Here is a 24,385-nt window from a genome sequence, read left to right on the forward strand (position 1 = left end):
TGTAAGAGAGTGGATTAAACAGCAGGTCAACCAGATCTGACCGGCACCTGTCTGTCCCCTGGGTGGGTCTTGTCTTCTCATCCCTGTGAGTCCCTGGGTGTGAACATGGGTGTGAACTTGTCCTCCTTGTTCTCAAGCCGTTGGCCTTTGTTCTTGGCTGAAACCTGGTGCTGCCCAGAAAGCTCCAGCCCTCCAGGCAGGATCTCCCGCTGCAGCTTGCTGTGGCGGGCGCCCGTTAGCTCCCGCAGCCCTCTGCGCCCCCGTTGGCACCCCGAGTGCTCCCCTCCCCGTCTCTGCCTGGCGCCCATCTGCCTGCTCCTGCTCGTGCCCTCCCCGCCTCAGCTGCTGACTCCTGAGTCGTCTTCCAGACCTAATCGTTCTGAAGGCAGTGTGTGTAAGTGCCTCTTCCTCATAATCCCACGTTTAAGCAGTCCATTTTTCAGCTGTCACTCCTGTTTCCTGTTTATTTTCTCTGTTACGTCTGCTTCAGCCATTTTAGACCTTAGTGTGGCCTCTGGCCTTTTAACTGCGTGCCTTGCGCTGTTCTCCCCAGCCTGTGTCCCTGGCAGGTGGGGCGCTGACACCTGAAGCCCCGCCTTTCTGTCTGTCAGCATTCTTGACGGAGTACAGCCTTGACAAACCTGCTTTGCCTCCGCTTCAGGCTCACCTCCGAGAAGGACCTTGGACCGCACTGCCTGGGATGAGGTGGCTTTCAGTCCGTGAGCCTGAACTCCCAGCATGCCCCCAGTGCCGCCCGCAGGTCTCCAGGATTCCCTCGCTGGTGTCCTTTCTTACTCTCACTCTCAGGAAAGACCACCTCCCCCGCCCCCCCCCCCGCCCCCCCATTTCATGCTCTCGTCCCTCTCAGCCAGCCTCGACTCCGCACTGAGGAAGTAGATGCCATCAGAAGGGCATTCTGCATTGTCGCTGTCCCGTGTGGACCACGTGCAGAGCTCCCCTCCTCTGTCCGGCGCTCTCTGTCGAAGGGGCTGCTGCGGCGGTCACCAGCTGTCTGTCTGGTGGCTTCCTCCCCTTAGCGTGTGTCACCCCTCCCTGAGCTCTCCGCGGCGCTCCCCTCTGCTTCTGCCTCGTTTCTCTTCACCTCTGCCCTGTCACTCGCATCCCCTGTCCCTGCTCACTTGACTCATCCGGAGTGAACCCCTGCCTTCCTCCATGGCTGTCCCCCTGGGCAGGCCGTCTGCCCCTGCCTGGAGCGGGAGACTCCTGTAGTTTCCCCGCTTCTGCTCGTGTCAGTCCTTCTGCAAGACAGCAGTGGCCAAGAAGATCCTTTAGAAAAACAATAATAGTAAGAACCCAGATCTTGTTATTTCATTGCTCATTTTGCTTAGTAAAGCCCAAGTTCCCTTCTGTGGACGTTCCAGGGACATGCCCACTCTTTTCCACTGTCCCCTTCCAGGGAGGATAGCACCTTCAGGATTCCCAGCGTGGTACAGCCCCCACGCCCTGTCCCCTCCTCCTTTCTACAGTGCCACTTGGTGGTGTATTAGTGCTTACTGTCTGCCCTACCCCCACACACGCGGGTGAGAGCCCTGGGGAACAGCAGCTCTGCCTGCTGTGTGTCCCTGACCCTGAGGCCACAGTCCCCAGCATGTGCTAGGACTCAGGACACACGTGTTCAATGTGTGTTTATATAGTGAGAGCTCGGGGTTGTAGGATTTTAGCCAGGAAATCTTTTTCTTACAGGGCTTTTACTGCAGTTCCTTCTCAGATGCTTTTTGTAGCCCTAGTGCTGTGTACAGAGTGTGAGGCCCCTTGTTGAGTCCTGCAGTACCTCAGTTCTGGTTATGCACATCAGGCGCTCACCGACAGGCGCACTGTTGCTGCTGCAAAACAAGTAGGAGAGTGAGCTGAGGGGTGAGGGCAGAGCTTTGAATGAACCCCTTCACTGTTAGCTCGTTCTGTTCAGCTCTCGCAAAGTGAGAGCAGTGATTTGGGATTCTAGTTGGTTGTAGCGGATCAGAATTTAGATGAACTAGATCAGGTTCTCGTAAATATGAGCTATGGACATTAATTTTTTCTTAGTTTTTGTTTTAAAATGACTGTCTTAAATGTTTTTTTCAAAATTAGTTTTTTCTTCTGATTATTCAGTTTTTGAGTATCCTAAAATATATGTGCAGTAAATTCAGATTTCCAAGCGTCATGATTTTAGTTCTATTTTCAAATTATTAATTGCGAAAATCACCATCTTTGCATTTTTCCAACTCACCTATATTTTTAAAAGAATCCAAAGTGTTATGTTTCAATGTTAAGAATGAAAACTAAGGGCCAGCATTATGTGTAGCGGGTTAATCCATTGCCTGAGACACTGGCATCTCATATTGGTCTGATTTGAGACCCGGCTGCTCCATTTCCAGTCCAGCTCCCCGCTCATGTGCCTGGGAAAGCAACAGAAGATGGCCCAAGTTTTTGGGCCCTTGCATCCCTGTGGGAAACCCAGATGAAGCTTCTGGCTTTGGCCTGGCCCAGCTTTGGCCATTTCAGCCATTTTGGGAGTGAACTAACTGATGGAAGATCTCTCTGTGTGTCTCTCCCTCTCTCTGTGTAATTCTGCCTTTGAAATAATTTAAAAAAAAAATGAAAACTAAATTCTTCTAGCTCTCCATTGAGAAACAGTGATCAGGGGAGGTGATGGAGTTCCGTCTCCTGACATCCTGTTCTTTGTCTGCCCAAGTCGTAGGATCAGGGGATTGTCTCTATCAAAATGTGTCTCTGAATAATTTGTAATTAATGTTGGTGAAAGACTTAAATTATAGTCTCTGCCAGTGGCACTTACAAGTTGGCGCTTATCTTGCAAGGTTTCATTAGCCTGCTCTTCCACTTCTGGCACCCTTGTGGTTTCAGGATGTTCCTTGGCGGGCATCCTCAGAGTTCAGGTCCCAGACGGAGAGCCGCATTTCTTTGGGCCTCTGTTCCTGCTGGGTTCTCAGGAAAGCCACTGTTTTCCGTGATGCCCTGCTCAGAGCAGGCGCAGACTGATTGGATCAGATACTGAGTTCTCTGGTATTGGAAAAGGTGGCTGCTACGGTAGTCAGATGCCCTGTACTCACCAAGCCTTGTCCCCTGTCTCCTCTTTCTCATTCCAGGCCTCGCCTCGGAGCAGTCATGCACAGGGTGATTGGACTGGGACTTCTCTACTTCATCTTTGCAGCTATTGAAGGCGTGATGAGAGTCATAGGGGTAAAAATGACATAATCCCATTGCCGACCCTTTTTGTCGCTGTGAAATGTGATATCTGTGTAGCTCCTCGGGTGACTTTTTAGAGAAATTAATGAAAAGACCCAACTTGGGCTTCTTCCCTATGAGATGTTTTTCTTTTATAGCAGACCCTGAGAGATGAAAGCTCGACAGAGAACTTAAAATAATGCAGTTGTGAGGTTCCTCTGGATGTCATCCCAGGAATTAGTTCCATCCCAGAAACGTTCATGGTTATTCTTCATAAAGAACATTCGTCATTGTGTAGTCGCATCCATACCCTCAGGAGTCCTGGACTTGAAAATGTGACTCAGTAGAACAGAGTTAATCACACCCTTCAGACATAGACACATCACGTGTCTTTTAAGTTATTTCAAGTACTATAAATTTTCTCTTTCTAGAGCAATATCAGTATTTATGTTTGTGAGGACCCCTATCGTTCTAACTCCAGTTTTCTTAATAAGTGGTTGAGGACTCAGTATATCTTACCTGATGCATTTTTATCCAAGGGGTCTTTGGATTAGATACCTAGATCAGATCACTGTGTAATTGGGACGCACAGAGACAGACAGCAAGAGCTCCCATCCCATGGCGCACTCCCTGAATGCCTGCAGTGGTTGGAGGTGGGGGAGGGCTGAAGCTCGGAATACAATCCACCCCATGGGTGGCAGGAACCCAAGTGCTGAGCCGTCACTGCTGCTTCCCAGGGTCTGCTTTAGCAGGAAGCTGGAGTCAGGAGCCTGAGCCAGTTATCAAAGCCAGGTACTCCAGTGTGGACACAGAGGTCTTCTCCACTAGGCTGAATGCCTGCCCCCTACTTCACAAACTTTGATCTGACCCTTAAAGCAGTACATATATCCAGTAATGTTGGAAAAAAGAAAAAAAAACAACCCTCATTCTTCCTCTTGACTTTGATACATCAGCATTCCATGCTAAATACACCTCTTTTAATCTTTGAGTGTATTTTTACCTCTGCGTAATCATGAAAACCTCTGAATATACATTGTTTACAGGAAATTAATCTTTGTTAGAAAATGGAAAAGATAAATATCCTACAGTGCACACATGATGTTTTCTTAAAATTCTACTGGCCGTCACCGTAGTGTGTGTTGGAGATGTGTTTAGTCAGACTAATCGTCCAAACTCTGGGTTTTTGACCCTTTTCACGTGGTCCCTTCCTCATTTCCTCTTCCTCCGGCCCTTTCACAACAGTTAGGAGAGGTCGGGAGTCCACTGCCTGAGTAGTGCTGGTAGTGCTGGTCGGGGGCTGGGTGAGGCTGGAGACATGTTGCTTTTATTCCCCCTTCTTACAATTTTATGTCACTGTAACCAGATACATGGATGACAGATGAGCATTTGTTGCTGCCAAAGCAGTTAATGTCCCTGTCCTTGAACACAGTTCTCTTAGGTGGCAGCGTTGTACGCAGCACTGGGAAGTGGTAAGACAAGGGCAAGCTGACTTGTTCTTCTTCGTCAGATGATACTTGCCATGATGCAGTGCAGCTTTGACACTGAAGCGTCTCCCCCGTTTTTATCTTTCAGGGTCCTAACCATTTAGCTGTTGTTTTGGGTGACATTGTGTTAGCAGTTATTGACTCCATTTTTGTGTGGTTCATATCCTTTACTTTGTCTTCCAAAATGATCTGGTAAATCACACATTCAGAGTGCTTCCAGTTTGTGATAGGGATAGAAAGCAGTGTCGTTCTGGATCATTGTTACTTCAGCACGGAAGTTCAGTTGAAGTGAAAAAGTCACAACTACCCATGCAAGGAATGTCTTTTTATTTTTCCTATTTAGTTCAGCAAGCATTTACGTGCTCAGCAGGTGTCCCGTACTGAGGGGGCATCCTATCCCTGCAGTGAAGGAATCGCAGCCTGGGGCGGGGGGGGGGGGGGGGGGGGGGGCAGTAATCCAACAATAGTGTTATTGTGCTTTTAGAGAGGTACTGTGTGAGCAGAGGGGAGAGAGCAAGTCCTTCCAGCCTAAGAACCAGGAGAGACTTCACGGAGAGGGCAGCCTTCAAAGTGAGACTAGGAGGACAAGTAGCAGTTTACTGGGAGAGCACGGGAGGGCGAGGCAGTCTGGGAGGAATCAGAAGCATGAAAATACAGGGAGTGGCGTGGAGCCTCCCAGGGTAGCTCGCCCTGGTGAACAGGTGTGAGAGAATCATCCATCGCAGGTGCGCCAGAGGGAGAGGAAATGACGGATCAGGGTTTCTAGCTCTCCTGAACACAGAAAGCAGAGAGAGGGATGAGCACTGTTTAGAAAGCATGACATACGACGATGGCTCAGGAAAAGAGAGATTAGAGGCAGGAAGTAGTAAGGAGTCACTTGCTGTGGTCTATAAAGAGGTGGCGGGGGTCAGAAATCCGTGGGGGGAGGGGTGGGATGCTAGACACAGGGGGCCAAGGAAGGAAGGGACTCTCCCTCCCCAGAGAACCTTGCTGGTCTCCTCCGCGTGGCTGGGGGCAGTACTGCCGTTCTGAAGGCAGTGACCCTGGAGGAGAGACTGTTAGGAAGAAGTTCTGAGCTACCCAGGGCGTTCGTGTGAAGAAGAGAGTTGGAAGTTAGGCCTGTGTTTGCGGGAGTCAAGTCACTGTGAAGATTGGAGGTCATCTTTGTGTGGGAGATGGTGGCAGCCTTGGAGTGACCGACAGAGAGCACGTGGACCAGTGAGGAGGAAACAGGAGCCAGGAGGGTGCCTGGAAGGAAGCCCAGGTGGAGGGGTGGGGGATCTGGAAGCTGCCGAGGGGAGATGGGGGCGGGGTGGTCCACCTCCCGAGGTGGTGCAGCGAAGGCCGAAGGCCGGGCTGAAGCCATGCTGCCCCAGGGAAGTGTCAGAGGCAGTGGATCCGCCAGGGTCCTCCCCTCTGACTGGCTGACTGCAGTTCAGCATGGAGGATCCCCCAGTTTTTCCTCCATTTTGGCACTTGTGGAAATTGGAAGAATTCTAGAGAAAAGATGGCCTGGTCAGAGCGCAATGCAGGGGTATGCAAATCCCAGAACATTATGTTTATCTGTTTCCTTGACATCTGTGTCCTGTTAGACACTCTGTCCTAGTAAATAAATTTCATTTTCTACCATGTTGTTTTTGTTTCTGCCGTCTTTGATACTTTGTCTTTTAGCTTTGAATTTTCTTTTATTGTTTTTCTTGTATTTCTTTTTTTTTTTCTTACTTCTTATTTTTCCCATCTGTGTGTCTCATCTCCCTTGTTGCAGGGGTGCTAGCAAATGTAGCACTGCCAGTGGGCTTTTCTGAGGCCTCTCCAAATGGTTTTCCAAGCCTGGGCTGCTTATGCTTTAAATTCCTACTTGTGAATACTTATATGCTTCTAAGTTTAACAACGAAAGCCTTTAATGTTTTGTCCTTACTCTCCAAAGCAGTGGCTCCTTTTTGAGTGCTGGGATCAGAGACACCTTTGAAAATGCAGTGAAAGCTGTGGGGCCTCTCCGTAGAACCAACACCACACAAGTTCACATACAGTGGGGCCGTTAAGCCCCCAGTTATATCCATGGTCTCCGTGTGTCTGAGCAGCCTGGCTAAGAAATAATACTTGACTTAAAGGGTTGTTTCTAACTGAACTTACTTCTCTTCAGAGCTATTTGTTTAGAATCCAAGCTTATTGAGTAAAATGGAAGTTTTAATTTTGACCTTCTCGGAGAGATATAAATATCTTCCTGTAGTGTGGCTTTTTCTTTCTTCATTAAAAAAACATTTAAAGACATCCAGTTGCTGAAATGGTAGAATATGAGACTACTTCAAGAAGTTCATGGACCAATGGAATTAAAAACTTATTTCAATACAAAAATTTTGAGGTCTGTGCATACAAGCCTATGCCTCAGTTCTGTGTGTGAACCAGAGTTCCAGCCATAAAAGGACTGGTCCCACAGGCTGCTGGCCGTGTGCAGCCATATCGTGTTACCTCTCAGGACGCTCTCTCGCCTGGAGGCTGGGAAGAAAGTATAAACACCCCTGGACTTGGGGGAGACAGCCACAGTGGATGTGAACCGGGCTGCTGGCCTTGGATCTTGAATGTCTTGTCTTCTGCCATTCTGTGTTTAGAACATGAGCCTCAGGTTTCTGTTCCATTTGGAAATCTTTTGTGCATGCTTGGAGGCTTCCACAGGTTAGGGAGAATAGTAGACTTTGCATTTAAAAGCATGTGCACTGTCTTTTCTCCTGGTAATTTATAGATAAGGATGTCAAAGATTATTTTGATTTTAACTATCCACCAGGTAGTTCATTGGGAAAAACACTCAGTAATGCAACTACTTGACAGAAAATCCCAGAGAAAAGCAGCTCTGATCCCATCTGGGTATGAATGAGGGTACTTGATGGTCTTTATGGATAGCATTGACTTTGGTACTTTCCAGTACTTGAAGAGCCAGACTGAGGTGGGGAGATAAGGAAAACAACATGAAAGGTTTAGTTTGATTATTAATGTTTGTAATAAAAGCATACAAATCATAAAGAAATACAGACATTAAAAACAGCTTGGTTAGTGTTTCATGGTGTAAGGAAGGAAATTTGATGTTCCATTTCTTCTTCAGCCTGAATTCGTGAAGTTTGCTTTCAGATTGCTGTTCGCTAATTCTCATCACTAAAGGGAGAAGTCTGCTCTCAGTACAAAAAGATAGTGGATTTCCTAGTGATTGCAGATGAAGCAAACGCAGCAGGCTAGCTACCTATATTAGTGAGTGCTTTGGATAAAGACCCTGCTTCCTTTAATTTTGATGAGCTTACTATGGCTAATTCTCTAACGCCCTGATGCTAAGGTAATAGGAAAACACAGCTTTCAGATTAAACAGTTGTAACCTCTCTCGTGTGCCCGCTGCCTTTTCCGCTTGTTGGTTGTATATTTTTGCTGTTTTGCTGCAGGCGAATGACTCTGATCTCGTCCTGCTGGCCAGCCTGCCCCTCTCTCTCCTTGACTCTGGCTTGTGCTGGTGGATATCCTTTTCCTGCGCAGCAGCCTGTTCCTGCTCTCAGACTTCCGAATGATGAGCCCTGTGTGCTTTGTTACTGCTTTCTTCTACTGGGAGGAGTGACAGAATGACTTAACCTTTACCTGAATGTAATTTAAGCAGAGGCTTAGGCAGTTTCAAATTTGCTTTTGATTTTTTTTCTTCCTTTGCTTTTTTTTTTAAGGTTTATGTATTTATTTGAAAGGTAGTGTGACAGAGAATTCTTCTATCCAGTGGTTCACTCCCCAAATGGCTCCAAGGGCCTGGTGCTGGTCCAGGCCAAAGCCAGGAGCCAGGATCCAGGAGTTCCCTCCAGGTCACCTGTATGGGTGGCAAGGGCCCACGCACTTTCTTCCCCAGGCACAGTAGCAGGGAGCTGAATCGGAAGCAGAACAGCCGGGACTCAAACCAGCACTTTAGTATAGAATGCCAAAGTCCCCAGTGGTAACTTAACCCACTGCACCAGTGTAGGCTCCAATTCCTTGGCTTTTAAAAAGCATTGTTGAGGCCGGTGCCGCGGCTCACTAGGCTAATCCTCCGCCTTGCGGCGCCGGCACACCAGGTTCTAGTCCCGGTCGGGGCGCCGGATTCTGTCCCGGTTGCCCCTCTTCCAGGCCAGCTCTCTGCTGTGGCCAGGGAGTGCAGTGGAGGATGGCCCAAGTGCTTGGGCCCTGCATCCCATGGGAGACCAGGAGAAGTACCTGACTCTTGCCATCGGATCCGCGTGGTGCGCCGGCCGCAGCGGCCATTGGAGGGTGAACCAACGGCAAAGGAAGACCTTTCTCTCTGTCTCTCTCTCTCACTGTCCACTCTGCCTGTCAAAAAAAAAAAAAAAAAAAAAAGGCATTGTTGAATTTTTAAGCAAGACCAGGCTGTTTGGTTTTGTCTTGATACGCTGAAAGAATAAAGTATATTTGCAGTTTTGTAGGTGCTGATGTTAGGCTTGATTGATTCGATTGCTTTGCTTCAGAAGTTGATCTCATTTTGTAACTTACTGGTCATTTACAAAGATGGAGAAGCAGTTCTGGTAATTTTCGTACTACAGTGAAGTTTCTGATTAATACAGAGCTGGCCGCTTCTGTTCTTTTGCTCAGCTCTCATTTTCAGCGTTCGGTTTGGGAACAAAGCCCGCTGCTGAGCCCCGGGGACCACGTGGCAGCTTCAGTGCCCGCTTCATGCCGCCGAGGGCTCAGTGGGAAACTGGAAGTCTCTTTTTGCCTCTTCATACCTGATGATGCTGACTCTGCCCTGAGCCCTGTGCTCCTGGAAGGCAGCTCAGGTTAAGACAGCGTGGGAAAAGACCACGGTGGGGAACGCCTGCCCCACAGGTTTTCCTGGGCCGGTGCAGGACCTGGGCATGTGGAGCTGGTTGTACCCGGACAGACTCCTGACCGGACCCCCAGCGCGGGGCTGGGCACCGGCCCGGCCCGCACGTGCTCGCCCGGGAAAGCAGGGCCCTCGGCGGCCCCACGCTGACGTCTTGCCCCGCTTAGCGGCCTGGGTTCCTCACGGAAGTCCAGCTGTCCTCGACAGCTTTCAGGGGCCTGTTTTAAATTTACAGTTGGAATGGAGAGATGACCTAACTTGTGAATTATGATCAGTCACAGCATAAAACGAGGACAGGCTAGAAATACCAGAACGGTAAATAAAGAGGCCGGGCCTCGCGTGGGAGCGCCTCAGCTGTCTTCCCCTCGGAGCTTGCCTGTTTAGTTCACGCTGGTAAATTGTGAAGCAAAATCTATGATAAAGGCACGCTCATGGTTGTCCACTGTTGGCTAAAGAACATTTTTAGCTCCAGATTCAAGGGCCCGCATCTAGCAATACTAACCGGAAATGCAGAAGACGCTTGCTTTGCTTTCTGTAGTTATTACTGTTTAAAACGATTTTATTCCTTAACCCTTTCCACATTTTTATAAGTTTGGCACAAACCATGAAGACTCTGAGGCTAAGAAAGAACACAGTAAAATTTTCACTATACAGACACTTTACAAACACTCTCATCTTTGCTGTGCTGGGTAAGTTCCTTAATTTCGTTTTAATATTAAATTATGTCAATACGACATGCTCTTTCAAAGGTGACTCTTGTATCTTTCAGCTTCTATAGTGTTTATGATATGGACAACGAAGACATTTAGAATTGCAAAATGCCAGTCAGTAAGTGTACTCTTCCTCTTCAACAGTTATCATTTGTAATCATGTAATTTTGTTTTGTGGGATTTTTTGTAAATAGAGGTAGTGTCAGTGGAGAGTCTCTGCCTACCATGAGCTATTTTGTAAAGAATTATAAAAAGCTTTGCCTGCTTTAAATGAATTGGAAAGTTCATCTTAAATCTTCTTTTCTCAACTTCTTTTTTGTGTATTTTGCAAAAGAATCCTCTTCTTGTGTAGTTTAAAGGAACAGGAAATGTTTTTCTTCCTGTGGGCACGCCTTGGGATGGTTTTGCATCTAAATGGAGCTGGAAGTCGTGTGTGTCTAGGGCGGCATCCTCAGCACGGACTCATGGGAGGTGTTGTCCAGTGGGAAGAAGAAGCATCCTTAGACTTAGGATATAAAAGGCCCCTGTCTTAAGGTTGGGAGCTGGCCTGTCCTTCTGAATAAACAGTAGCAAAGAGTCCTTTGAAAATCTTGGGCAGCTGCTGCCATTGGGATAATTTAAGGGGAGAAGGAGTTGAACCTCCTGTATTCTTTTCTCCTCTCTTCACCCTAGTACTTTCCACTACAAGTTCTAAGTATTTTTTCCATATTTTTTATTTTCTAAATCTTTGTTAACCATAAAATTTTATGGAAGGGAATCTTTACAATGTTAAAAACTCTGTAGAAACATTTTGAAAAATACAGGTTTCTTTTAAAAAATATATATATATATATGCGCTGTTCATTTGGAAGACTTAGTTGGGAAGAATCTTAGTATCTGTCGTTGAGTTCCATTTGAGTGGGAAATCTGTGTGCTTGTCAGAAAACTAACCTTTCACATTTGAATCGTCCTGATTTTAGGATTGGATGGAACGCTGGGTTGACGATGCATTTTGGAGCTTCCTTTTTTCACTTATCCTTATTGTAATAATGTTTTTGTGGAGACCATCAGCAAATAATCAGAGGTAGGAAAATTCAAGTTGCCACGAGTTCATTGGCCACCTTCTGTAGTGTCAAAAACACATTTGTTGAAACTGGGGAAGTGGTCCTAGCTTTGAAGGAATATATGGTCAAGTAAGAAGAGAAATATAAAATGCAAAAGAGTGAAGCTAGTGGTGTTTACATCAGTCCCTGAGGAATGTGGAAGAGGGAAAAGGCAGAATTGTGTTACACCCTGGGGAAAGGGCTAGGTCCATGGAAGACGGAGCTGGGGAAGCACACTGGGTGTTCTGTCTCTGGGAGAGGGGAAAGGTATGGCATCCTGTGGGTCAGAAATGGAGCAGCCTGGTCCTGAACCAGTACCCATATGGGATGCTGGTGTCACAGGTGGTGACCTCACCTGCTGTGCCAAAACACCAGCCCCAATAAACTTTTCTTTTGAAAGCTTTTATTTAATGAATACAAATTTCATAAGTACAGCTTTAGGAATATAGCAATTGTTCTCCCGATACCCGCCCTCCCACCCCCAGTCCTATCCCACTTCCTACTCCTTCTCCCATCCATTCTTTATTAAGATTTATTTTTAATTAACTTTATATACAGAAGACCAACTCTATACCAAATAAAGATTTCAACAATTTCCACCCACACAGACACACAAAGTATAAAGTACTGTTTGAAAACAAGTTTTACCATTAATTCTCATAGTACAACTCATTAAGGACAGAGGTCCTGCATAGGGAGTAAGTACACAGTGACTCCTGTTGTTGATTTAACAATTGACACTCTTATTTATGATGCTAGTGATCACCTGAGACTCTTGACATGCTCTGCCAAGGCTATAGAAGCCTTTTGAGTCCACAAACTGTCAGTATTTAGATAGGGCCATAAGCAAAGTGGAAGTTCTTTCCTCCCTTCAGAGAAAACTACATCTTTCTTTGATGGCCCCTTCTTTGCACTGTAGTCTCACTCACAGAGATCTTTCATTTAGGTCATTTTTTTGCCACAGTGTCTTGGCTTTCCATTCCTGAAATGCTCTCATGGGCTTTTCAGCCAGATCCGAATGCCTTAAGGGCTGATTCTGAGGTCAGAGTGCTGTTAAGAGCCTTTGTCATTCTATGAGTCTGCTGTGTGTCCTGCTTCCCATGTTGGAACAGTCTCTCCTTTTTAATTCTATCTGTTGTTATTACCAGATACTTGGTCTTATTTATGTGATCCCTTTGACACTTAATCCTATCTATATGATCAGTTACACACTTAACGTGATCACTTTAACAGGTAAGATGGCATTAGTACCACCAAGCTTAAGGGGATTTGGAGTCCCATGGCAAGTTTTTAGCTTTACCCTTAGGGGTAAGTCTGTGAGAATGTGTACCGAACTGTACAGCTCCTCTTCTTATTCCTGCTCCCAAGAAACTTTTAAAATGTAAACCCTTTTATATATGATGATTTTTTTATATATAAACTGAAAATTGAACAGATGTAAACATGTTAATAAAAGTCCTTTTTTTTTTATAGATATGCCTTCATGCCCTTAATTGATGACTCTGATGATGAAGTTGAGGAATTCATGGTAACATCTGAAAATTTAAGTGAGTGACTGTTTTTAAATGACTATTGTGCATATTGTATCGAAAGAATATTGTATATTCACCTGTGATACAAAGTCACATAACATTGTTTAAATATTTCCTATAAAATATTTTGAAAACTTTAACTACAGAACCCTCTGTTGTGGTAGACAGTAACAGAAAGAAAAATCAGTGATTAAATTTTCATGAGTGTTATTTGAGCTGTTGTTACTCATTTGCTCTTAAAAGTATTAAAGTAGGTACACTGTTTTTCCTAAGAATGGTTTGATAGATTACACTTACAGATTGACCGATGTTCATCTTGATGATTCTTAAGTGTATTTGAACTATCCGTTTTCCTCCTTTTTTTTTTTCTTTAAAACATTTATTTGAAAGTAGAATGAGAGGGCGAAAAAAGGAGGTATCTTCTGTTCACTGATTCACTCCCTGATCAAAGTTAGAAGCCAGAATCTCCAAACAAGTCTCCCACGTTGGTGTCAGTGGCCTAAATACTTGGGCCATCATGTGTGGCTTCCCAAGCACATTAGCAGGAAGCTGGGTCAGAAGCAGAGTAACAGGGGCCTAGTTCCTAGGAACTTAGAGATGGGATACGGGTGTCCCAAGCAGCAGCCTAACCCACGGTGCCACAGTGTCTGCCTCCCCCAAAGTGTGCACATCTCTAATTTCCGGTCATGTTCAAAGCCTTCCTAATCATGACTTTAATGCTATTTTCATTCTTTCTGTTGATTTCTTTGTTACATTTTATATTATTAACTTTAACATAATAGTCCAATTAAGCATTTGTTAAGGCGACATCGGTAAGTAACCCAGATATTAAGGGTAATTTTATCTGTTCCATTTTGCCTTTTCCGTACATTGTTTTCTCTGATCAGTAACCTCTGTCACAGTTTGTTCTGGTTTTTTCTTTGTTCAGTGTTGTAATGCGCGGTGGTCTGCCCAGTCTGCGGAGGTTGCCACCCAGTGGTTGTGTCTTCAGTATGCCCTCTTCCTTTGACTTCTTTTCATCTCTCTTTCACCTACAGCTAATTCTTTCATGGTTTCTGTCTCATATTAAGAGGGGGAACCTGAAAAGCTATTCACAGCTATATCGACACTGAATTTTAATATCCAACCATTTTATTCCTTTTAAGTTTAAAGTTTTGAGGGTGGGGTGTATTGTATCATTTATCACACTACTTATATCAGTATAAACTCCGTACAGAATACTAAAGAAAAAATAACTGAAGATATTAAAGAGCAACAAAAAAGTAGGCAGAAACTGGAAGGTATTTGGCTGTGGCAAGAGAGGAACCACATTCTTTATAACTGCAGAGTGAGGCTCCAACACGCCATGGGTTGGGCGTGGGGAGGTGGACAGTAGTCCCTGGGCTAAGAAGCAGTTCAGCGATTTCAGCAGGTGCCCACTCTAGAGTTTGAAGTTCAAGTCTCAGCGAGCTGAAAGGTCTCGGGTAAACACTTGGGCTCTCCAGTGAAACCCCTACAAGGGCCACAGCTTAGAAGCGACCAGTGGGAGCCCACCGTGGAGTTGAAGCTAAGCTGAGATAAGCCCACCCTAATAAGACAAAGCAAGCTCCTACAAGATCAAAATGGCCCAGCAGTAATTTTAAGAGAATCCAGAGAATGCTATCCTCAGCATCCACTGAGGAGTAGGAAGTTACTAGACATGGCAAGAAACTGGAACTGTGATCCATAGCCAATGGGAGAGAGTAGAAGAGACCCAGAGGTGACGCAAATGTTAAATTAACAAGAAGGACTTTAATAATTATAAATATGTTAAATAATCTACAGGAAAAGATCGGTGAATATAAGGGATACTACAGAGATGTGGGAAACCATGAGAAAAATAAATGCTAAGCTTAAAAAATAGAGTATCTGAAATCATTGCATGGGGTTAACAGTCCATGAGTGGACTGGATACAACAGAATAAAGTGAGCATTTGGAAACAAAGGAAATTTTGCAAAGTAGATTGTGATAAGAAACAGGTTGGACTCTTTAGAGTATCAGTTTAAAAATAATAATATGTTAGTCTTAAACCTATGCTAATAAGTGTATTAAATGCCAAGTAGACTGAATTCCTTGGTTAATAAGGAGAGCTTGTTAGACTATTAAAAATGAAATGAAAGTCAACTACATGATCCTGTAAGACATGCCTTAGAAATGCCACAGGTTAGGAGTAAAGGACGAGAAAGCCAGTGGAGCCATGTTAATGTTTGAGAAAGGAAGCTTTAAGGTGAGATATACCAAGGATTTTTTTTTTAAAGATTTATTTATTTATTTGAAAGGTAGAATTACAGAGAGGCAGAGAGAGAGAGAGAGAGAGATATCTTCCATCTGCTGGTTCACTCCCCATATGGCTGCAGCAGTGGAGCTGGGCTGATCCAAAGCCAGGAGCCTCTTCCAGGTCTCCCATGTGGGTGCAGGAGCCCAAGGACTTGGCCCATCTTCTACTGCTTTCCCAGGCCATAGCAGAGAGCTGGACTGGAAGTAGAGCATCCGGGACTCGAACCAGTGCCTATATGAGATGCCAGCACCACAAGTGGTGGCTTTACCTGCTACGCCACAGCTTCAGCCTCATAACCAGGCATTTTTTAAAGGATCATCTCTTAATCATAAAAGGGTGAATTTATCAAGAAGCTATAATAATTCTAAATGTGTATACATCTAATAATAGTTCTGTCAAATTTTGCTTCATATATTTTGAAGCTCCACAGAAAAATCCAGTCAGTCTTGCTACTTTAACATTCCTGTCAGTGATTAATAAAGCAAGTAGGTGTATCAGTAATGTTATCCAAGAGTTGAACAAAATCATCAGCCTAATTGATCTGTGCAAGTCTGCATTGAACAAGACCCTGTGGATGACCACAGAAATGTCTCCGTATATCCGTATATTTTCTTTTTTATTTATTTGAGAGGCAGAGAGATGGAGAACTTGTGTTTCTCATTCACTCCCCACATGCCTTCAATGCCTGTGGCTGTACCAGGCTGAAGTCAGTAACTGGAAATGCAGTGTAGGTCTCCCATGGGGGAGGCAGGGACCCACGTGTGTAAGTCATCCCTGCTGCCTCCTGACTGTGCATTAGAGGCAGCTGAAGCCAAAGCCAGGTGTGGAACCCAGGTACTTTGGTGCAGGACACTGCCATCTTAACAGGCATCCTAACTGCTAGACTAAATGTCCAGCCCTCCATGTATTTTCTCTCTTTCTCTCTCCCTCTCTCTCTCTTTTTTTTTTAAGGTTTTTTTTTTTTTTTTAATTTAATTAAACCGTAGAATTACAGAGAGGCAGAGACAGAGAAGAGAGAGAGAGGTCTTCCATCCCCTGGTTCACTCTCCAAATGGCTGCAGTGTTGGAGCAGAGCCAATCCAAAGGCAGGGTCTGGGATCTTCTGGGTCTTCCACGTGTGTGCAGGGGCCCAAGACTTGGGACATCTGCTGCTGCTTTCCTAGGCGCATTAGCAGGGAGTTGAATCAGAAGTGGAGCAACCAGAATAGTAAACCCATGCCCATATGGGATGTCACAGGCGGCAGCTTTACCCACTGTGCCACAGCATCGCTCTAGCCCCTCCATGTATTTTTTTTTAAGATTGCAGACATAGAATATGTTCTGTAACCACACTGGAATTAAATTAGTCATTAATAACAATAGATGTCTAGAAAATAATCAAATATTTGGAAGTCGGTACATTTCTAAGTAACTCATGGATTAAAGAAATTACAAAGGATATTAGAAGTTATTTCACATGAGCTGGGTAGTAATATACCAGTTGGGATTACCACATCCCATATCAGAATGCTTGAGTTTGAGTCCTGGCTCCACTCTTTAAAAAAAAAAAAAAAGATTGATTTATTTATTTGAGAGGCAGAGCTATAGACAGAGGGAAAGGGAGAGAGATCTTTCATCCACTGGTTCACCCCCCCAAATGGCTGCATTGGCAGGAGTTGGGCTGATCTGAAGCCAGGAGCCGGGAGCTTGGGTGGGTGCAGGGGCCCAAGCCCTTGGGCCATCCTCCATTGCTTTCTCAGGTGCATTAGCAGGGAACCGGATCGGAAGTGCAGCAGCCAAGACTCAAACTGGCACCCCAATGGGCTGCTGGTGCTGCAGGCCATGGCTTTAACCTGCCACAGTGCAAGCTCCTTGGCTCCACTCTAGGTTCCAGCTTCCTGCGGTACATCCCCTGGAAGGCGGTGATGAAGACTCAACCATTCGAGTCCCTTCTACCACATGCGAGACCTATACTGAGTGCCGGCTCCCAGCTTCACCCCGGCCCAGCCCAGGCATCATGGGCATTTGGAGAGTGAACCAGTGGATGGAACTCTTTCTGTCCATCTGTCTCTCTCTCTGTGTCTCTGCTTCTGAAGTAAATGAAATAAGTGAAAATTTTAATAATTTTATACTAATTGATAAAAACATAGCATGTTAAATTTTGTGCAACTAAAGTAATCTTTAGAAAAAAATTTACAGCTTTTTTTTTTTTTTTTTAGATTTATTTGTTTGAAAGGCAGAACACAGAGAGAGGGAGAGACAGACTGAGGTCTTCCATCTGCTGGTTCAGTCCCCGAATGGCTGCAAAGGCCAAAGCTGGGCCAGTCCAAAACCAGGAGCCTGGATATTCTTCCAGGTGTCCCACGTGGGTACAGGAACCCAAGCACTTGGGACATCTTTCCTACTTTCCCAGGCATTTAGCAGGGACCTGAATCGGAAATGGAGCAGCTGGGACACAAACCAAAGCCCATATGGGATGCTGGTGCCACAGGTGGCAGCTTTACCTACTGTGCCACAGTGCCAGCCCCAGCTTACAGTTTTTTAAATTGTTTGTGTTACCAAGAAAAAAAGAAATTGTAAAATTAGTGTTCCATGTAGCCACTTTAAGACCTACAAAAAAGACAAACCCAGAATAAATAAAAGGAAGGAAATTATAAATTTAAGCAATAAAAGTTTCTGTTTCACCAATGAAATAGAAAGCAGGGGGAAATTGAGAAAAATCGACAAAGCCAAAGGTAATTTATTTGAAGGATTAGTAAAATTGAATTTGTCTCCAGCTAATTTAAACCAGAAATGAAAGCAGTAAATGCTAGACTAGTGGGGGAGGTTTCCAGCGTTGGAAATGGAGAGTAGATTACTGCAGCAAGGAAAGACAAATAAGGGATGTGATGATGGTGGTGAGTTAGACAGCCGGGATGAAGTGAACAGATTTCCTGAAAAATAACAAGTAAAAAGGCTACTCTGGAAAATATTTTTTAATTTATTTGTGGGACAGAAAGAATGAGAAAGCTCCTGCTTGTTAGCTTGCTTCCCAAATGCCTGGAGCTGGGGAGTGGGGCAGAGGGGTGGAGGGCGAAAGTAGGCACTGGCAGCCCAATCTAGATTTCACGCGTGAGTAGCAGGAACCCAATTATTGAGCCATCACCACTGCCTCCCAAGATCCGCATTGGCAGGAAGCTGGAGTCAGACCTGTGTTCTCCGGTGTGGAGTGCCGGCATCTTAACTGCTGAGCTAAACACTCATGCTGATGCTGCCCTGTTAATTCTAACTGTGCCACTGGGTCTTAACACCCTGTATCTGTTAAAGAAAGTGGGTTTGTAATTTAAAATCTTTCTATGAAGTAGCAGGCCCAAATAGCTTCCCTAGTGAATTGTTTCAAATATTTAAAAAAAAAAAAAAAAAAAAAATCCCAATCTCAGCAACTTCTTTAGAATGTAGAGGAGGTAGAAATAGTTCCCAGTATGTTTTACAAGACCAGCACATTTTAGATACAAAAATCCAATGAGGGCATTACAAGAGGACCATATCATTAATAAGTAGAGACATGAAAAGCCTTTAAAAACATTAGTAAATAAAATCTTGTAAAATATGGAAAGATAATCAGATGAAGTAGACTTTATCCCAGGGTTGCAGGCCTGTTTTAACATTTTGAAAATTATTCAGTATAATTCATCATATTACAAAAAATAAAAAGAAGAAAAAAAAGTGACATAGTATCTCAGATTTTTTAAAAACTCAGCAAACTAATTATAGGATGGTATGAAAAAAACTCGTAGCTGAAGTCATACTTAATGGCAAAATAGTGAATGCTTCCTCCCAAGACTGGAGGTGAAGTGCAAGAACATCCACTCGGCACTTCAGGTCGCCTCTATGTGGGAGTACAGAGAGGCAAAAGAAGCAAGCAGACCTCAAAGAACGATGTATAGAAAGGAAGAAGTAAAATGACTTCTGTTTATAGGCAATAAGGTTATATAAATACAAAGACCTAAGGTTTTACAAAAAAGGAAAAACACAATGGAACTCATAGGTGACTGTAACAGAAATAGAGTGTACGTCCAGTATACAGAAATTAGTTGTCTTCATTCTAACTGAAAGCAATTGAATAGTGAAATTTAAAATATCATCAAAAATAAAATATTTTCTACAAAGTTTAAGGAAAAATGTGTAAAACCTCTACAATGGAGACTACAAAACAATGTAGAGGAAATTTTAGAGTAAGTAAATGTAAGAGATATATGTGCTTATGAATTGGAATGTTCAATGTTGTTAAGCTGTCAGTACACAAATTGACAAGTAAATTCAATGCAGTTCTAACATAACTCTAGCTGACTTAGAAAAAAATTTGGTTAAACTGATTCTAAAACGTATATGGAAAAACAAAAGACCTAGAAGAGCCTAGACATTCTTATAGTTGACATTGATGCTCCTTGAAAACACATGGTAAGTGAAAGAAGCCAATTACAAATAGGGTGTGATTCCATTTATCTGACAAGTGCAGAATAAGCAAATACGGAGACAGGAAGTAGATGAGTGGCTGTCTGTGGCTAGAAGAAGGGGTAGACAGGCAGTGTCTGCTAATGGGTCTGGGCTTCTTTTGGGAATGATGAAAGTCTTCTGTAATTAAGTGGTAATGATTATTGCAAACTCTGTGAATAGCTGAAAATAAACTGAAGTGTGCACTCTACAAGGGCTCATTTTGTAGTATTGGATATACATCAATAAAATTACAGTTACTGAGGGTCAGCATGACATAGCAGGTAAAGCTGCCATCTGCAGCGCCTGCATCCCAGGTGGGCACCAACTTGTGTCCCAGCTGCTCCACTTCAGATCCAGCTCCCTGCTAATGGCCTGGGAAAATAGCAGAAGAGGGCCCAAGTGCTTGGATCAGTGCTATCACATAGGAGACCCAGAAGAAGCTCCTGGCTTTAGCCTGGCCCAGCCTGGCCATTGAGACCATCTGGGGAGTGAACCAGTGGATGGAAGATTATCTGTGTCTCTCCCTCTCTTTCTCTAACTCTGCTTTTCAAATAAATCAATAAATCTCTCCTTTTTTTAAGATTGACTTATTTATTTGAAAGTCAGAGTTAGACTAGTTCAGGAGCTTCTTCCAGGTCTCCCATGTGGGTGGCAGGGATCCAAGCACTTGAGCCAACCTCCGCCGTTTTCCCAGATACATTAGCAGGGAGCTAAATTGGAAGTGGAGCAGCTAGGACCCAAACCAGACCCACGTGGGATGCCGGCGCTGCAGACGGCAGCTTAACCCTTTGAGCCACAGCACCAGCCCCATAAATAAATCTTAAAAAAAAACTACAGTTACTGAACTTGCACTGATTTCAAGTTACAGCAGTCACTAGAGTTTGATATCGGCGTAAGGACAGAGAAGTACATCAGTATAACAAGACGAGGCCAGAAACAAATGTGTGGTCAGTTGGTTTTTGACAAAGGCACCGCAGCTTTTTAGGAAGAAAGGATAGCCTTTCACAGATGGTGCTCAGACAACTGTATAAACTTATGGGAGAAAATCCCCTAGATTCCTGCTGTGTATCTCACAATAATTAATTCAAGATGGGTCCCAGCCTTAAATGTAAAATGTGAAAAGTCCTTAAGTCTTCTGGAAGCAAGCAGGAAGAGATCTTCACGACCGTAGGTGAGATTGTTTCATGGGAAACAAAACATAGTAACCATGAAATTTAAAAATCAATAAAGTAGACTTCATCAAAGGAAAAAATTTATGCTCATCAGGAGAAACCTAAGAAAATGAAAAACTAGTCTTAGCGTGGAATGTAATATTCTCAGAAGATATATCTGATAAATAAGTAAAATACTTATAAATCAATAAAAAGATAATCCACATTGTAAAATGAATGGACATTTCATGAAAGACCTAGGACTGGCCAGTAAGCACATTGAAAGGTATTCAATAGAACTGGTCATCAGGAAACACAATTAAGACCGTGAGGAGCTGCCGTCTCTAGAATGGTATGAATGAAATGTTGGAGAGGACAGGAACAAATGGGCCTCCCATACTCTATTGGAAGGAATGTAAAGTAATAAGATCTCTTTAGAAAGCGGTTTGGCAATTTCTTCAAAAACTAAACATACGCCTTTCAGACAATGCAGCCATTCCATCTAAAGTGTCTACCCTGAAGAAGTGAGCCAGGTGTCCATAGAGAGACACTAATGTTCACAGCAGCTTTATTCTTTTTTTTTTTTTTTTTTTTTTTTTTGACAGGCAGAGTTAGTGAGAGAGAGACAGAGAGAAAGGTCTTCCTTCCGTTGGTTCACCCCCCAAATGGCCGCTACAGCTGGCGATGCGCCGATCCGAAGCCAGGAGCCAGGTGCTTCCTCCTGGTCTCCCATGCGGTCCCTGGGCCATCCTCCACTGCCTTCCCCGGCCACAGCAGACAGCTGGACTGGAAGAGGAGCAACCGGGACAGAATCCGGCGCCCCATCCCGCACTAGAACTCAGAGTACCAGTGCCACAGGCGGAGGATTAGCCTAGTGAGCTGCGGCGCCAGCCAGCAGCTTTATTCTTAATAGTCCAAAACAGGAAATAACACAAATGCCCATTAACAGGTGCATGGAAAAACTAGTTGGTTGGGCTGGCGCCATGGCTCACTAGGCTAATCCTCCACCTAGCGGCGCCAGCACACCGGGTTCTAGTCCCAGTCAGGGCGCCAGATTCTGTCCCGGTTGCCCCTCTTCCAGGCCAGCTCTCTGCTGTGGCCAGGGAGTGCAGTGGAGGATGGCCCAAGTGCTTGGGCCCTGCACCCCATGGGAGACCAGGAGAAGCACCTGGCTCCTGCCATCGGATCAGCGCGGTGCACCAGCCGCAGCGCGCTGGCCACAGTGGCCATTGGAGGGTGAACCAACAGCAAAGGAAGACCTTTCTGTCTCTCTCTCTCACTGTCCACTCTTCCTGTCAAAAAATTATAAAAAAATTAAAAAAAAAAATAAAAGAACTAGTTGGTGTATCCGTGCAGTGGAGTACTGTCATTAATGAAAAAGTGACCAGCGACAGCATGAGTGAATCTCAGAAAGCTCCTGTTGCACAGAAGGAGCCAAGTCCAGAATAACACAGAGTCCGTAGATTGTGGCGTCCTGTGTGAAGTACCAAACACTCAGGGCAAGCTGAGCTGATTTCCTGGGGGGGGGGGGGGGGGGGGGGAGGGGGGGGTCGTCCAGAAAGGAACAGAATCTTCTGAGGTGATGGAGGTATTGATGTAGTTACACAAGTGTATGTGTATCACATCTCCTCAGACTTAGAATGTGTCTATTTTACTGCATATATATATATATATATATATATATATATATATTCTTTAATGTTAAAGTGCAATGAGTTGCCCTGCAAGAGAAAAAAATTTTTTTAAATACCGTGGAACCTCCTCACATCCACAAAGCTTTCTTTTTTAGATTTACTTATTTACATGAGAGGCAGAGTTGCAGACAAAGAGGGGGGAGAGAGAGAGAGAGAGAGAGAGAGAGAGAGAGAGATGTTCCATCCACTGGTCCACTCCCCAGATGGCCGCAATGGCCAGGGCTGGGCCAATCTGAAGCCAGGAGCAAGGAGCTTCTTCCAGGTCTCCCATGCCCCATTTTCCACTGCTCTCCCAGGCCATCAGGGGAGAGGTAGATCAGAAGAGGAGCAGCCGGGTCTTGAACTGGTACCATATGGGATTCCAGTGCTGCAGGCGGAGGCTTAACCTACTATGCCACAGTGCTGGCCCCAAGAGAAATGTTGAGATTTAAATCCCGTGGAACCATTTTTAGTGGAAGAGCCTTAATTTGGTTCATTCTACAGTGACTGCAGCTGTTGTCATAATTGTACCTGTTGCCCTTGTTTATGCTGATGTAATAGTTGCAGGTTATTATAATAACAAAAGTGAATACTTAGCATAGACTTGTGTCTGGCACTTTGTCCATGCTGACTTGGTTAAGGTTCCCCAGAAGTCCTTGAGGCCGGCCCTGCTGTCCTCTCTGTGATTGGGAACAGTGAGTCACAGAAGTTCATGGCTTTGCCCCTGGCTGTATAGGCAGAGCTGGAATTCTGCATGAGGCCGTCCACTTTCAGGACCTAAACTCTTAACCTCTGTTTCACTTAAACTGCAACAGAAAGAACAGCTTTGGGCAGATATGAAGAAAAATTTTCTCTTCCTTATTTATGCCATAAGCACATTCCAGCAATTTCTACATGTTTTAGTCTTGAATATAATACTGTGAGTCCTATAGATATTTCCATCTAAACTTTAAAATGTATTGAAATTAATGAAAAGTGTGTGTATGCTTGTGCAAGCTCTTCTAAGACTCACATTCAAACCAGCAACTTGAAGACCCGGGAGTTCCAGCAGTGGTCAGAATCTGTGAGCTTTTTCCATACTTCTTTCCTGCATTTCCAAGAGGTCTGTTAAAGCCAGCACCCTGCCCAGAGTTTCCACTATTAGCTCCTTTAGAAACGGAATGTAATATTTTCCTTACTGAGTTAGTCTGAAGCTATAAAGGAAAACATTTTATAATTTTTAACGTCTCTCTGTAATATTTCTCCTTGTAGCTGAAGGAATAAAATTGAGAGCCTCAAAAACAGTTTCCAATGGAACAGCTAAACCTGCTACTTCTGATAACTTTGTGAGTATATGCATTTTTAAAAGAATCTAAGTCCTCGATGCTTTTGAAATCTGTGTGAATGCCATATTCACTGACTTGTCAGGCGAGCCGTTTTTACTAAGGTTTCTTTGGTACGATCACGTGTGTTACCTCGCAGCCACACTGGACAAGTCCCGTGGCCGTCCTGTTACTGTGCTTTGGCCAACAGCACGAGCGTCCTCCAGGAACTTGTTGGGATGCAGAATCTCAGGCTATCCAGACCTACTGGATGAGACTCTGCTTTCTGACAAGGTTCCGGAGGTGATCCGTGTGCACGTTTAAGGACTGAGGAGCTTCCTTTGTGGCTTTTCAGCAGGTGGAAGTGATTTTTGAAGGATTTTAAAATAACATTTGTTATCTGTTGGGAAAAGGACTTCATGTGTTACCTCTGCAGTTACTAAAATGAACAGGTATATGATAGGGGCACTATAGAAGCTTGAATAAAATAGTAAAATACAGGGCAGGGGTGGATTTTTAAATATTTTATGCGTATTGTTTATGCATGAAAGTAGTAATTATGAAGGTAGGCAAAATGGAAATGTCTATCATACAGGTTTTTAAAATTACCTTTGAGAGAGAGAAGACTCCTATCCACTATTTCACTCTCCAGATTCCTGCAGCAGCCAGGAGAAGTGGAC

The 24,385-nt window shown here is 44.4% G+C and overlaps 1 protein-coding gene across 2 annotated transcripts in view; it reads left to right on the plus strand.

Annotated features, from left to right (window-relative positions):
- TMEM87B (transmembrane protein 87B) overlaps positions 1-24,385 on the plus strand; it is a 54,392-nt gene that overhangs the window by 20,757 nt on the left and 9,250 nt on the right. Inside the window, exons 10-16 of one of the 2 annotated variants that reach the window (XM_051842675.3) lie at positions 3,105-3,198; positions 4,756-4,826; positions 10,084-10,193; positions 10,274-10,332; positions 11,174-11,277; positions 12,770-12,843; positions 23,656-23,729. In XM_051842675.3, the coding sequence (XP_051698635.1) occupies positions 3,105-3,198; positions 4,756-4,826; positions 10,084-10,193; positions 10,274-10,332; positions 11,174-11,277; positions 12,770-12,843; positions 23,656-23,729 (586 nt within the window). Of the gene's footprint in view, positions 1-3,104; positions 3,199-4,755; positions 4,827-8,092; positions 8,165-10,083; positions 10,194-10,273; positions 10,333-11,173; positions 11,278-12,769; positions 12,844-23,655; positions 23,730-24,385 lie in introns of both variants that reach the window. The other variant, XM_008254058.4, reaches the window with a different exon arrangement.

This window comes from Oryctolagus cuniculus, chromosome 2 (genome assembly GCF_051225735.1).
Source record: "Oryctolagus cuniculus isolate XC-2025 breed Fujian yellow rabbit chromosome 2, ASM5122573v1, whole genome shotgun sequence".
Taxonomy (NCBI): domain Eukaryota; kingdom Metazoa; phylum Chordata; class Mammalia; order Lagomorpha; family Leporidae; genus Oryctolagus; species Oryctolagus cuniculus.